At 38.8% G+C, this 13,217-nt stretch overlaps 1 protein-coding gene across 2 annotated transcripts in view; it reads right to left on the bottom strand.

Annotated features, from left to right (window-relative positions):
* The window catches only part of GFOD2 (glucose-fructose oxidoreductase domain containing 2), a 65,065-nt gene that overhangs the window by 22,921 nt on the left and 28,927 nt on the right, over positions 1 to 13,217 (bottom strand). Inside the window, exon 2 of one of the 2 annotated variants that reach the window (XM_051974983.1) lies at positions 1,131 to 1,456. In XM_051974983.1, coding sequence (XP_051830943.1) covers positions 1,131 to 1,389 — 259 coding nt within the window. In that variant the 5' untranslated portion in view covers positions 1,390 to 1,456. Of the gene's footprint in view, positions 1 to 1,130; positions 1,457 to 13,217 lie in introns of those variants that run through there. The other variant, XM_051974984.1, reaches the window with a different exon arrangement.

The raw sequence follows: 13,217 nt of genomic DNA, 5'->3' as shown, positions 1-13,217 counted from the left end.
ACAATTACAACAAAAATTTCAGTAGTCCTTAGCACAATGAATGGCACCTAGTAAGTACTTAAGACACTAAGTTAAAAGGACCCTTGATCAGTCTGCTTTTGCATTATAAACCGCACTGTCAATAAAAAGTCTTTTTTGTGACTTATGACATGACCTTGCCTCTTCTCTACATGGAAACAACAGGAGTTTCGGAATCAGAAGACAGGAATTCTTTCTGGCTTTTTTTTTGGGGGGGACACAGCAAATGTTTCATTTGCTTTGCTTGTATTTGTAATGGTCTTTGTTTTTCCTGTTTCTCAATGAAGGAAGAGGGTAGAAAAGGAAAAAGAGGTAAGAAGGAAGACATTTAGACTGGAAAATAAAACAGAATTTAATTCTGAAAAGTAAATGCTAGGACTAGCCTCTGAGATGACTTTTAGATCTTGGACCTACACCCAGCATTGCCAGTTCTAGGAATATGGGATCTTAGGACTAAATTAACTCTAAGGTCACTTCCAGTTCTGTGATTCTATCTGCCATTAAGCTCTTACTCTGAACAACTTTGAAGTCACTGAGAATGTGGATTCTCTAACCTACAGGACAGGGAATGCTTTCTCATGAGCATTTTCTATCCAAGGACTTAGTGGCAGAATAAAAGTACTTACCTCAAGCAATGCATCCTACTAAAAGGCAGAAGTGCAACTTAAGTTCTCTTATGCCATCCTGATATACCTCCAGGTAATATGTTCTGGATCACTGACTCACTTATGTTTCCACATTTACCAAAAGGTAGAGGAAAGAAATGCTGAATTGGAGTGAGGAGACTCAGCTTTAAAATCCAGCTGATATTTTCTCATTATGTGTCATTGAATTTCTTTGAGCCTCAGCTTTCTCATCTATAAAACAGGGATAAATAACACTAGTAGTACTCAAATTGCCTGAAGCTACTTTTAGGAGCACGGTTTGTAAACCCTGAAGAGCTCTAGAAGCACCAGTTATTACCACCATTGAAAATTCTGGATTGAGAAGGAAAAAAGGGCATACCGGTGGACAGTCTATACACATACCCATTAAGATGTCTGGCAATGTTCTAGGCACTAAAAAAGAAATAATTAAAACCAATCTACCCCTTTTTTGTGGCCTGACTGTACCTAGAGCTTTCACAGCTATTTGCCGAGTAAGTGGAGGAGGGATGTTGATGCAAACCAGATCTACGTCCTGGTGTAGCAAGACATCATCTGTCCGACTGGTGTAGAAGGAAATGCTCATCTCTTCAGCGAGTTGCTTTGCCTCCTCTTCTGTCCGGCCCCACAGTGCCTCAATGGTGAAGCCTTCAGCTCTTAACAATGGGACCAGAACCCGAGCTGAGCTGCCAGTCCCAAAGACCCCAACTCCTGGCAGCAGCTTCATCCTGGTTTCACCAATTCATCTCTTCATTAGGGCCTCATTCGTCATGCTCACAGACTGAGGATGGCTCCTAAAACACAAAGAATGCAACACCTTGTTATTAGCAGAAAAGACAATAACCAGCAGAGATTTTTGGACTCAACTGGAACCCATGCTATTAGTTTCTAGGATTGAGGGCTAGAAGGTAATTAAGGACCATCTCAACCACAGCCTCCTGTTCAAGGATCTAACAGGACCTTGTCTCAGGTCACACAGGCCGCAAACAGCTCATATGGGAACCAGTCCACAGCTCTTACTGCTACATTCAGTCAGGCAAGTTGGTCTAGATGTGAACTCAGGAAGATCTGGCTTAAAATCTGGTCTGTGTGACCCTGGAGGAGTCACTGAACTCCTCATTCATAAAGTGAGGGATGATAATGTACTTGGATCCCAAGGTAGCTTTGAGAACGGATGTTCTCAAACTTTCAAAATGTTCAGAGATTCTAGCTGTGGCTATTATTTGTGGCCTGACACCATGCCATGAGGATGCAAGGAGACAGGATAAAGGAGGAAGTGGGAGGGGCTGGGAAGGAGAAAAAGGAGCCAGAGCTCTCAAGGCCAAGATGGGGGCAGGGAAACTCACACCCAGGCACAGATCAGAAGAGGAGGAGGAGGAGGAGGAAGAAGAGAAGGAGAAGGAGGAGAGGAGGAGGAAGAGGAGTGCTTAAATGGGTCAAGATGGACGGAAGGAGCCTGGAAGTTTATGGAGGGTCCAGCACAAGAAGAGCTTCACAGCTTAAACCAAAGAGCTTATGTGTGATCTTGAAAGCCCTGGGGCTCTATGAGCAAAGCAATCTCAGCAGCTCAAGGGGATTGGACTACATGGGGAGAGAAAGGGGATGTTAGAAGACTCTTAAAGGGGCCCAAGTAAGAGGAGGGGCATGAAGCAAGGACAGACAAATTAACACAGGAAAAGTTGTGAGGGGATGGAAGGAGAGAACTATAAGAAACACAGGGGATGTGGTGAAGACATCAGATAACACAATTAATTGATGAGCTATGTGTTCCTTTTGTAATTCTCATTTATTTTCCATATTATTAACACACACACACACACACACACACACACACACACACACACACACCTTCCAACCAGAGACTTTACTGCAAATGATGATAATTCTTTGGGCTTTAATAGATATATTTTTAATTTATTATGACAAAATCCATTTATTTCTAAGCTTGCTAGTATCTTCAACATGAATAAATGCTTGCTAATATCTTTGACATGAATAAAAGTACTGTCAAATGCCCTTTCTACTACATCTATTGATCTAACATGATTTTTATTGCTTTTTCTAACATCTTTATAATAGTTTTCCTAATGCTAACCCAACCTTGAATTCTTGCTGTAAATCCAATTTCTACCAGTCCAGTAACTCTGTCATAAATGAAACTGAGATTGGCCTGACAAAGTCAGGGTGGATTTCACTGATGTCATGACTTCCTTTGTTAGACCATCACAAACAACACCTTTTTAAAATGTGCTCTAAAGGAAAGCTGAAAATTGGAGGAAATTTTTTATAGTTAGTTTCTTGAATAAAGGTCTCATATTTCAAATCTATAGAGAACTGAGTCAAATTTATAAGATTAAGAATCATTTCTCTCTCTCTTTTTTTTAATAACTTTTTATTGATAGAACTCATGCCAGGGTAATTTTTTACAGCATTATCCCTTGCATTCACTTCTGTTCCGATTTTTCCCCTCCCTCCCTCCACCCCCTCCCCCAGATGGCAAGCAATCTTTTACATGTTGAATAGGTTACAGTATATCCTAGATACAATATATGTGTGCAGAACCGAACAGTTTTCTTGTTACACAGGGAGAATTGAATTCAGAAGGTATAAATAATCCGGGAAGAAAAACAAAAATACAAACAGTTTTTATTTATCTCCCAGTGTTCTTTCTTTGGGTGTAGCTGCTTCTGCCCATCTTTGATCAATTGAAACTGAATTAGCTCTCATTATCGAAGAGATCCACTTCCATCAGAATACATCCTCACACAGTATCGTTGTTGAGGTATATAATGATCTCCTGGTTCTGCTCATTTCACTTAGCATCAGTTCATGTAAGTCTCGCCAGTCCTCTCTGTATTCATCCTGCTGGTCATTCCTTACAGAACAATAATATTCCATAACGAAGAATCATTTCTCAATTGATAAGTGGTCAAAGGATATGAAAAGGCAGTTTGGGGAAGAAGAAATCAAAGCAATATACTTTTATATGGAAAAATGCTCTAAATCATTACTGATTAGAGAAATGCAAATTAAAACAACTCTTGAGGTATCATCTCACACCTATCAGATTGGCTAAAATGATAAGAAAAAATAACAAATGTTAGAGGGGATGTGGAAAAATTGGGAACTAATTAACTGTTGGTAGATCTGTGAACTGATCTAACCATTCTGAAGAGCAATTTGGAATTATGCCCAAAGAGTTATAAAATTGTATATACCCTTTAACCCAGCATATGAAGTGACCAGGGAAAAGGAAAAAAAAAAAACCCACATGTTCCTTTTAAGAAACATTTGAATCTTTTTGGTTACATTTGAGTCCTTCCCCCTTCTCAACCACACACTTGAGGCCAACATTTGACACAGACATGTGTGTGAAACCATACAATACATATTAGTTTTTTATCTGGAGGTAAGACAGAATCTTCCTTCATAGGTCCTTTATAGTTGAAACATACATGCTCTAAAATATTTACAGCAATTCTCTTTGTGGTGGCAAAGAACTAAAGGGATGCCCATCAACTGGGAAATGGCCACATAAGTTACAATATATAATTGTGAGGGAATATTACTGTGCTCTAAGAATGACAAAGTAAAGGTTTTTTTGAGGATTACACTAGTTTTTTTTTCCTTTTTTTAGGCACAACAGCTTTTTTAAAGCATTTATTGTTAAATGTTTTTATTTTCCCCAGTTACACATAAAACAATTTTTAATATTTGTTTTTAAAATTTTGAGTTCCAGCTTTTTTACCCTTCCTTCCCCCGTCCCTCCCCATTGAGAAGGCCGAGGTGAAACTGTATAAAACATTGTTATAAAAGTCATGTTGCAAACAAAAACACAGATTATTTCCCCTCCAAAAAAAATACCTCTCATAAAAAAAAAATATGCTTCAGTCTAAATTCATATACAATTAGTTCTTTCTCTAGGGATGGATAACATTTTTCATCATAAGTTCTTCAGAGTAATATTGAATTGTTATATTGCTGAGACTCGCAAAATCATTCACAGCTGATCATTCCACAACTTTGCTATTACTATGTACACAGTACATTTGACTTTGCTTGAGCTGATGGAGGACTAACCCAGGTTTTTCTGAGAACCTCTGAGCAGGTAGGAATTTAGAAAAACATGGGAAGCCTTGCATGAAATAATGCAGAGTGAAAGGAGTGGAGCTAAGAGAATGTTATATACACTAATAGCAATATTTTTCAAAGAGTAACTGGGAATGATTAAGCTATCCTGTGTAATATAATAATTCAAACCAACTACAAAGGATTTAGGAAGCATTTTAGCTCTCCACCTCCAGAAAAAAAAATTAATATATGGAAGTGTGGGAGTTCCCCATATATAACAAAAGTTGGTCTTCCCTAATTCAAGGTTGGTAGGAAAAAGAATGACAACATAGAATGTAGAGTGTAACAAAAAAAAAAAATACAATTTTAAAAAATGATCTATAGTGGTTTTATTCTTCTAGGAATTAAAGTATTCAGCCTACTGTTTGCAGACTCCATTCTCCTCTCTGTTTGAGTGTTTTTTCTTTCCATAATTCATCATAATCTCTCAAAGATCACAAGCAATGGTTCAACACTTTTATCTATCAATCCTCAGCACTTAACACAGATCTAGCATATAGTAAGTACTCAGGATTGTTCTGTTGATGTCTAATTAACCTGAATTCACACCTGCCAGGTATTCTCTTACTATTATCTTATTTGTGTTAGGCTTCAACTCCATTAACCATTTTTGTTCTGTCATTTCTCTTGGCAGATTCAGAAGCAAAAATTTAAAGATAAATAATACTTCCTTCTCTTATCCATTATCATTATTGCATTCTTGAGTGGTCCTTTATTTGATCATCTTTTCCCAATAATCTTTTTTGATGACTTTACAAGTATTCTAGGAACTGAATATTAAAAATATCTAATCAATGGATAAGTAAAATATCAATTCAATTTTGTAATTGTTACATCTATGAACATGATAGCCCAGAAATATGGGATTTTTATTACATACTAAAATATTGCCCTTAAAAGCAAAAGCAGAGGACAGAAAAGGGAGTAATGGCTAGAAGTTGTAGAGAGGTATAGCTATCTGTATGAAGAAACTTCCTAAAAATAGAGATCTGCAAGTAAAAACTAGAGGATCACAATTGGGTATATATTTTAAAGAGCCAAACAATAATCAGGTAGAACTACAGGCCCTCAGAGTGCAGTCTCTTTATTTTACAAGAAAGGAAGGATAAGAAGCCCAGTTTTAAAAGTGATTTGTCCAAAGTCCCCAAGTAGTAAATGACAGATGCAGAGTTTGAACCCAAACTGACTTCAAATCCAGTACTCTCCTGTATTACACTTCCTGAGATCCCTTCTAGATCTAAGATTCTATCATTTTATGTCATTTTTGGCTTCCCCTACTCAGCCTGATAGGCTCTATACTTTCCCTCTTTTACTTTCTTGCTTTTCCTCATTTCATATTTCAACAGCAGAAAGCAGTAGCTTTGAGATATTTTACAGTCCTTTTATTATAGGTTCACAGAATAAAAGAATATGAGTATTGGAAGGGTTTTTAAGATCCTCTCTTTGAACCCACAACTGAATTAAGAATTCCCTTTATAACATACCTAAACTAGTGGTCACCCAACCTTTACTTTACACATGGCTTGCAAGGGCTATGTACATGTTAGCTACTACCATTAAGTATCTACTGCTGTTTCTCCTTCCTTCTCAAGGAGGACATTAGGGATGAGATACCATAACATGCAAGTAAACTGGACTGAAGTGAGGGTGGGATGTGCAAGGTCCCCTGGCTCACTGGGTTCAGTGGCCAGATATAGATCAGGACAAACAGAGATGCAAAAGGAGACCTGGGCTTTTTAAGCTAAGGTTACCAGGCACTGTCCTAAGCATTGGGGATACCAAGAAAGGCAAAAATTAGTTCCTGCTCTCAAGGAACTCACAGTCTAATGACGAGAAGAAGAAAACAGGGAAACAACTATGTAATAACACATTGCATATGGGTTAAATTAGAGATAATCCACACTGGGAAGCATTAATAGATGTTGGGAAACACTTCTTACAGAAGCAGGGATTACTTCAGACTTGAAACCAGGGAAACCAGAAGGTGGAAATGAGAAAGGAAAGAATTTCAGGCATGGAGGATGGTCACTAGAATACAAAGTATATGAAGGTGACTAATGTATAAAAAGACTGAAAAAGTAGGAAGTGGTCCTGTTATAAAGGCCTTTGCATACTTGAGGATTTTAGTTTTGCTCTTGGAGACAGTGGGAAGCCAAGGTAATTTATTTAATGAGGGAGGTTATAAGTCTATATTTTAAAAAGAACAATTTGACAGCTGGAGGATGGTTTAGAGCAGGTTGAGCCTTGAGACAGGCAGCCCCAAGCAGAGAATTGTGTAATAATCCAGTCATGAGGTGCTAAGAATTTGCACCAAAGTGGTATCTGCATGGGGAGAGAAAGGCCTCATATGAAAGATGTTATAAAATAAACTAGAAGACAGAAATTGGCAACAGATTCGTTGGCAGGGGTGAGAGGAAGTGAAGAGTTAAAAACCACTTCCCGGTTGTGAGATTAGATGACTGGTAAGATGGCGGTACTTTCAACAATAATAAACAGGTTTGGAAGTGGGGGTGAGAGATTTTGGGAAAAGATTATGACAAGTTCTGGACTGGTTGAGTTTTAGATGACGATGGGAAATTTAGTTCCAAATGTCCAATGGAGAAGTAAGACTGAAGACAGCAAAGTGGTTAGGAATGGATAAACAGATTTGAGAATCATCATAAAAGAGATGATAATTGAATCCATAGGTGCTAATGAAATCACTAAGCAAAATAAAATATGGAAAGAAAATGCAGGACAGAACGTTGGAGGATACCCAGGGATGTTTCATTCTCACTCTCAGACTCGGATGATAATGAAACAGATAAGTAAGAGAAGAACTAAGAGAAGGAAGTGTTATAAAAACATAGAGAGAAGACGGCCTCAAGGGAAGTGATTAACAGTGTCAAAAGTTGCATAAAGGTCAAAAAGGATGATGATTGGGAAAAGGACATTAGACCTAGTAACTAAGAGATTAATGAATTTTTGGATCAATGAACAATATGATGAAAGATTAGACATTTTCTTTGAATCTTATGATTCCTCAAGCTTCTCCATAACAGAAACTATGCAACAAAGATAAAGCCATTTTAGAGCTATTCCCTTGGTCTAGAACATCAGGAACTCAAAAGAAGATTTAAAAAAAAAACAACCATGAGTCAACACCTACCTTAAGCTCATTCAACACCTCCTTCCCCAAAGTTGCACTGGTCAGCTAAACCACGGATTTGTAACAAAACATCCCACACCACGGTATACACCTGCCTCGCTGCACCTCTTTCTTCCCCCTGCCTGCCCCACACTATAGAGATCCAAGCTTCAAATGGCAGAAATTTGCTAGTCTCAATTGCTAGCAATGAGGCAATATTCTATGCTACAAAAGATCTCTGTAAGAGAATGGAGGAATAGAAGGCAAGGGACAGGACACAGGTCTTGGCTTGATAGAGAGCTCACCCTCACAACCCAAACCTCTCCCTAACTCTGCCTGCTTTCTGAGATGCCCAAATTCCAAATGACAAAAAATCATCACCATGTGACAATGCTCTGACCTGCCTAGCCAGACCAAGTGTCAGAGGGAGCAGGCAGGAGAGGGCTATGTGGCTTTCTAATAAGTCTGAAGGAAAGAACCTGGCATCCAACTGGGGCCAGGTCAGTCTCTCCATGAGTCACCTGGGACAGACCTAATCTGGTGAAGCTTCAATTGCCCAGGTTGCAGACAGCTGATAGACTTTGAGTTCTTTTCCCTCACCACACCCACTCCATCCAGGAAAACCACTGCCAGAGGGGAGGAAGTCAAAAAGTGAACAACAGAGAATGTGGGGGAGGAAGGCCCATGAAATGAAATAACCAAATATCTGGGAAAGAAGAAAATACAAAGACCTTAAGCATAATCAAATAAGTCGATGAGTAAAACACAATTAAACAAAAAGAAATATGGCCTCAGAATCTCATAAATGAGTTCAAATATCTATGAATAAATACTGTCAAACAATGGAAAATGGCTCAATACTTGATGAGAAAGAGAGCCCAATGGAATAGGGAACAAAGATTCATAACATGTTCTTGAGTAGCTAAGAGAAATGAGAATTGTGAGGGCAAAATGGGAGAACTGAAAAAAATCAAGAATCACCAAAGAAACAAAACGAAAAACAACTGATTGGAAATGCAAATATAGAAGTGAAGGACAATATAGAAAAAGAGAAGCAAAAAGTAATAACATTAAAAGAACATATACTCTTTATCCAAGCAAAACATTGATCTCAAAGACATAGGATACATGTCATTTCAGTTATGCCTGACCTCTTTGGGGATTTTCTTGGCAGAGACAATAATAATTAAATAATAGTTTTTTATTTTCAAAATACATGCAAAAATAGCTTTCAACATTCACCCCTCCAAAACCCTGTGCTCTAAATTTTTCTCCCTTCCTTCCCCCAACTCTCCCCTAGACAGCAAGCAATCCAATATATGTTCAACAGGTATAATTCTTCTATACATTTTTCCACATTTATCATGCTAAGAAAAATAATATCAAAAAGGAAAAAAATAAGAAAAGAAAAAGCAAAGCAAAGAACAAAAAAGGCGAAAATACTATACTGTGATCCACCCTCAGTCCTTACAGTCCTCTCTGGATGCAGATGGCTTTCTCCATCACAAGACCATTGAGACTGGCCTCATGGTTGTAAAGAGCCATGTCCACGGCTTTTTCTATGTGGATTATCTCCAATGACCCTGTAAACATCTGAATTGTACCTAGTTCTTTATTCAGTGTCTCCTCCACTGGCTTCCTTAGATGTCCATAGTCAGTATGACCACACATCCCTCTTCCCTTAAGCTGCCCTGATTGCTGTCACCAGTAAATAACACTCTATGGTCTCTATGTTCCTGCACCGGTTGTCTTGTCTTGTAAGCCAGGAATGATGGCCATCCTCATCCCTGGAATTCTGAGCTCTCTTCAAGGTTTGGGTACTTCAAGATGTTCTTTAATGCTGCATGTAATAACTTTGTGTTTAAATATATATATATATATATATATAAAAATATCCCGTTGGTGAAATGATTCAGACCAATTCCAATGATCTTGTGATGGAGAGAACCAAGCTGCACCCAGAGAGAGGGCTGTAGGCACTGAGTGTGGATCACAATATAGTAATCTCACTATTTTTGTTGTTGTTTGGTTATATTTTGTTTTCTTTCTCATTTTTTCTCTTTTTGATCTGATTGTTCTTGTGCAGCATAATTGTGGAAATACGTATAGAAGAATTGCATATGTTTTTAACATACATTGGATTACTTGGGGAGGGGGGTGGGGGGGAGAGAAAAAATCTGAAACAAGATTTTACAAGGGTGAATGTTGAAAACTATGCATGTATTTTGAAAATAAAAACCTTTATAAAAATAAATAAATATCTAGTTGGTTGGTGTTTATCCTTCCTTCTTAAAGAGGACCCTGACATCAGGGAGGGGATGCCATGACATGCAAGTAAACTAGATTTCAGTGGGGGAGGGCTGGGCAAGGTCATCTGCCTCACTTCTCCTCCTCCCCCAAGAGATGTCTGGGTCCATTGTTTACTTCTTTGTGAACACAATAATCATCGCTAGCATTTATGAGACTCACTCCATTAGGGCAACTCAATGAGCCGCATTCTTCTAGGGCAATGTCAATTCCCTGAGCACAGAAATGGCCTCACTTTGCATTTGTACTCCAACTACCAATACTGAGCCTGGCACTTCAAAAGGGCTCAACAAATGCTGTGTTCTTCCTGCTCCACCACAGCACTTCTCTTCCACCTTGGCACAAGCTTAGATGGAACTTGTTCAGGCTGCTTGGCCAGGGAGGAAGGGCAAAAAATCACCTTGCTAGAATTAACTACACTATTGGTTTAGCAAAAACAAAGGATTCAAAAAAGAACTCAGAAAACACATGGAACTGCTAAATGACCCATTCTGATTCCCCTCTCATTTCTAAGCATAGCCATTTGGTGGGGTGATAGGCTCTACTATATCTTGTACTTGTAGAGTAAGATATGTTCTGATGGTTATAAAAAAACAATGAACTTATTAGTAACTCTTGCTTGGAAATGTTCCCATCCATTCCCCTTTAGCATCTAGTGAAAAGGAGAAAAATAATATTGACAAAGGGCAGGCTCTACCAGCTTCAAAAAGAACACAACTGACTCATTTCCTCTCACCTCCCCTAATGAACTGTGTCTGGTTTGACAATTACTACTTTATAAGAAGGCACTGGTTAGAGGCACTAACCCTAAATCAAGCTAGCAAACATTTATTAGGCACTTATTCTGTTCATATGGATACCGTTTGGATACCATTCTTCTTAGAATGGCAGTATATCTTGTATCAATTTAATTCATTAAACCTTCAATGCTCAACTGAGTGGAAGGGGCAGGATAGTATCACAGGAAGAGTTTAGTATTAGAAAAGGAATTCTAGAACCTTAAATAGACCTTAAATTCCATCTAGTGAAACTCTCATTTTACCAGACAAAAAAATTAGGAATCACAGAAGTGAAAGGACTTTGTTCAAAGGTCACACAGAGAAGAAACTTTTGTTGGCAGTCTAGTTAAGTTACAATCCCATGATCTCTTAGTTGAGAGATCACTTGCCTGAAGTTGTTTCATCTTTAAAATGGGTCCCCTGGAGAGATGATCTAATCCAAATTCCTCTTTTATAAAAGAAAGGGGAGTTTAACAAGGGGGTGGCTCCCTCTCTAATAGAGATTTTAATTTGGTGCTAATGAGGGATAAGAGAAACCTTTCTGAATTTTTTTTTTTTTGATTAAAGATCCAAAGTTTAAGTTTTATCATTGACAGGAGAATTAAGAACTAACTTCACAGAGCTTGAGGCATTCTCCTCCTATGGAGGACAGGTCTTGGAATCAGGAAGATCTGGGTTCAGGTCCTACCTCTGTCCCGGACACCCTGGGCAAGTTTTGTAGCCACATGTAATCTCATGCAGACTAAGACTCTAAGCAGCTGAGCTTCCCTAAATGGTGAAAGCACAGGTAGAAAAAGAAAAGCAAAGGGCAAAGCACTGGAAATTGGTGTGAAACAGCCTTGGCCTTCTCAGGTGGCCACAAAGAGATGACCCTACTTCATCTAATCAGCTAACAAAATTGAGGCTCTCAGTAGGGCCCTCCTTCACAATGCCGCTTCTGCCCACTATGGACAGCACCACATTCGGACCCAAAGTCATGACCAGCCCATTCATGTAGCAAATGTGTTCAAATGAGCAACATGGCAGCAACATTCTCAAGAATGGAAAGGAAATCCCAAGAAGTCAATGATAAACTAGACTCCACATCTAACTTGGTCAGACTATCAATCCCAGCCTACTAAAAGTGGTAGAATCTACTAACGTTTTAAAAAAAATTATTTCAAAAACATCTAAAAGATGCCTTGTAAATTTAATTTTTAAAAGATTTTGGGAGTCATTGGTATTTAGGATAAGAGCTCTTAATCTTGGTCATGTAAACTTGTTTTTCAAATACTTTGATAAATATATTTCAGTATGACTAGTTTTCTTTGTAATCCTATGTATTTTATTCCATAAATATAAAAACATTACTCTCAAAAAAGTTCATGGCTTCACCATACTGCCAAAGGGCTCCATAACCTTAATTTCCTTTAGCTTAAGAACTTATCCTTTGTTAGTGTTTGACCTTTGCTCTCCAAGAGGAGCCTGACAATGGGAGGAGAAGTCATGAGATGCAAGTGAGTTGGATTTCAGTGAGGGAGGGCTGGGCAAGGTCACCTGCTTTACTTTCCCCTCCAGAGCCACCTGGATTCAGTGATATAGGTCAGAAGGACTGGAATTTCTAGGAGATGGCTAATACCATGAGAACATGTGAACTGTGAAGGGAAGGAGCCTGAACAGAGAAAAACTGAAGGGACAGACTGAGCTGAGCTTCTTTGTAAATAAATGCTATTTGACTTGTCACTCATCTCCCTGGGTGTGTCACTGAGTCCCAGTTGTTATCCAGGTAACTATGGATACACAGCCAAGCCAGAACTGCCCATAAACCGCCCCCCTCAGCATAGCTGGAGAATGCACTGCCGGAATTACCTATGTCCTTGGCACACCGGAGCCTCCCTGGGCTCTTCAGACTTCTACCAGTCATGGTTGTCAGATCCCGAGTCCCAAAGAAGCATCCAGCACACCCAAGAGACACATGTGCCACACCCTATCTGCCATTACCAGCTCCCTTTAACGTGACAATACCACTAGACTATCCCTTAAAGGAAAATGGGTGTCCATGATCATTGACAGGATAGTCCATGAGAGTTGTTTACTTTAAGAATCTTCCTCTCTTGGAAGCCAATTTCTTTATTCTTAGCTAGAGACATTTCAAAACAGAAATCTTCTTCCTGGATGAGACAGGCAGCTTTGTATATGTGTGGGACTCATCTACAATCCCACCTTCCTTAT

This window comes from Antechinus flavipes, chromosome 2 (genome assembly GCF_016432865.1).
Source record: "Antechinus flavipes isolate AdamAnt ecotype Samford, QLD, Australia chromosome 2, AdamAnt_v2, whole genome shotgun sequence".
In the NCBI taxonomy this organism is placed as follows: Eukaryota; Metazoa; Chordata; class Mammalia; order Dasyuromorphia; family Dasyuridae; genus Antechinus; species Antechinus flavipes.
The sequence above is the reverse complement of the archived record's forward strand: the minus strand, read 5'-3'. Positions and strand labels throughout refer to the sequence as shown.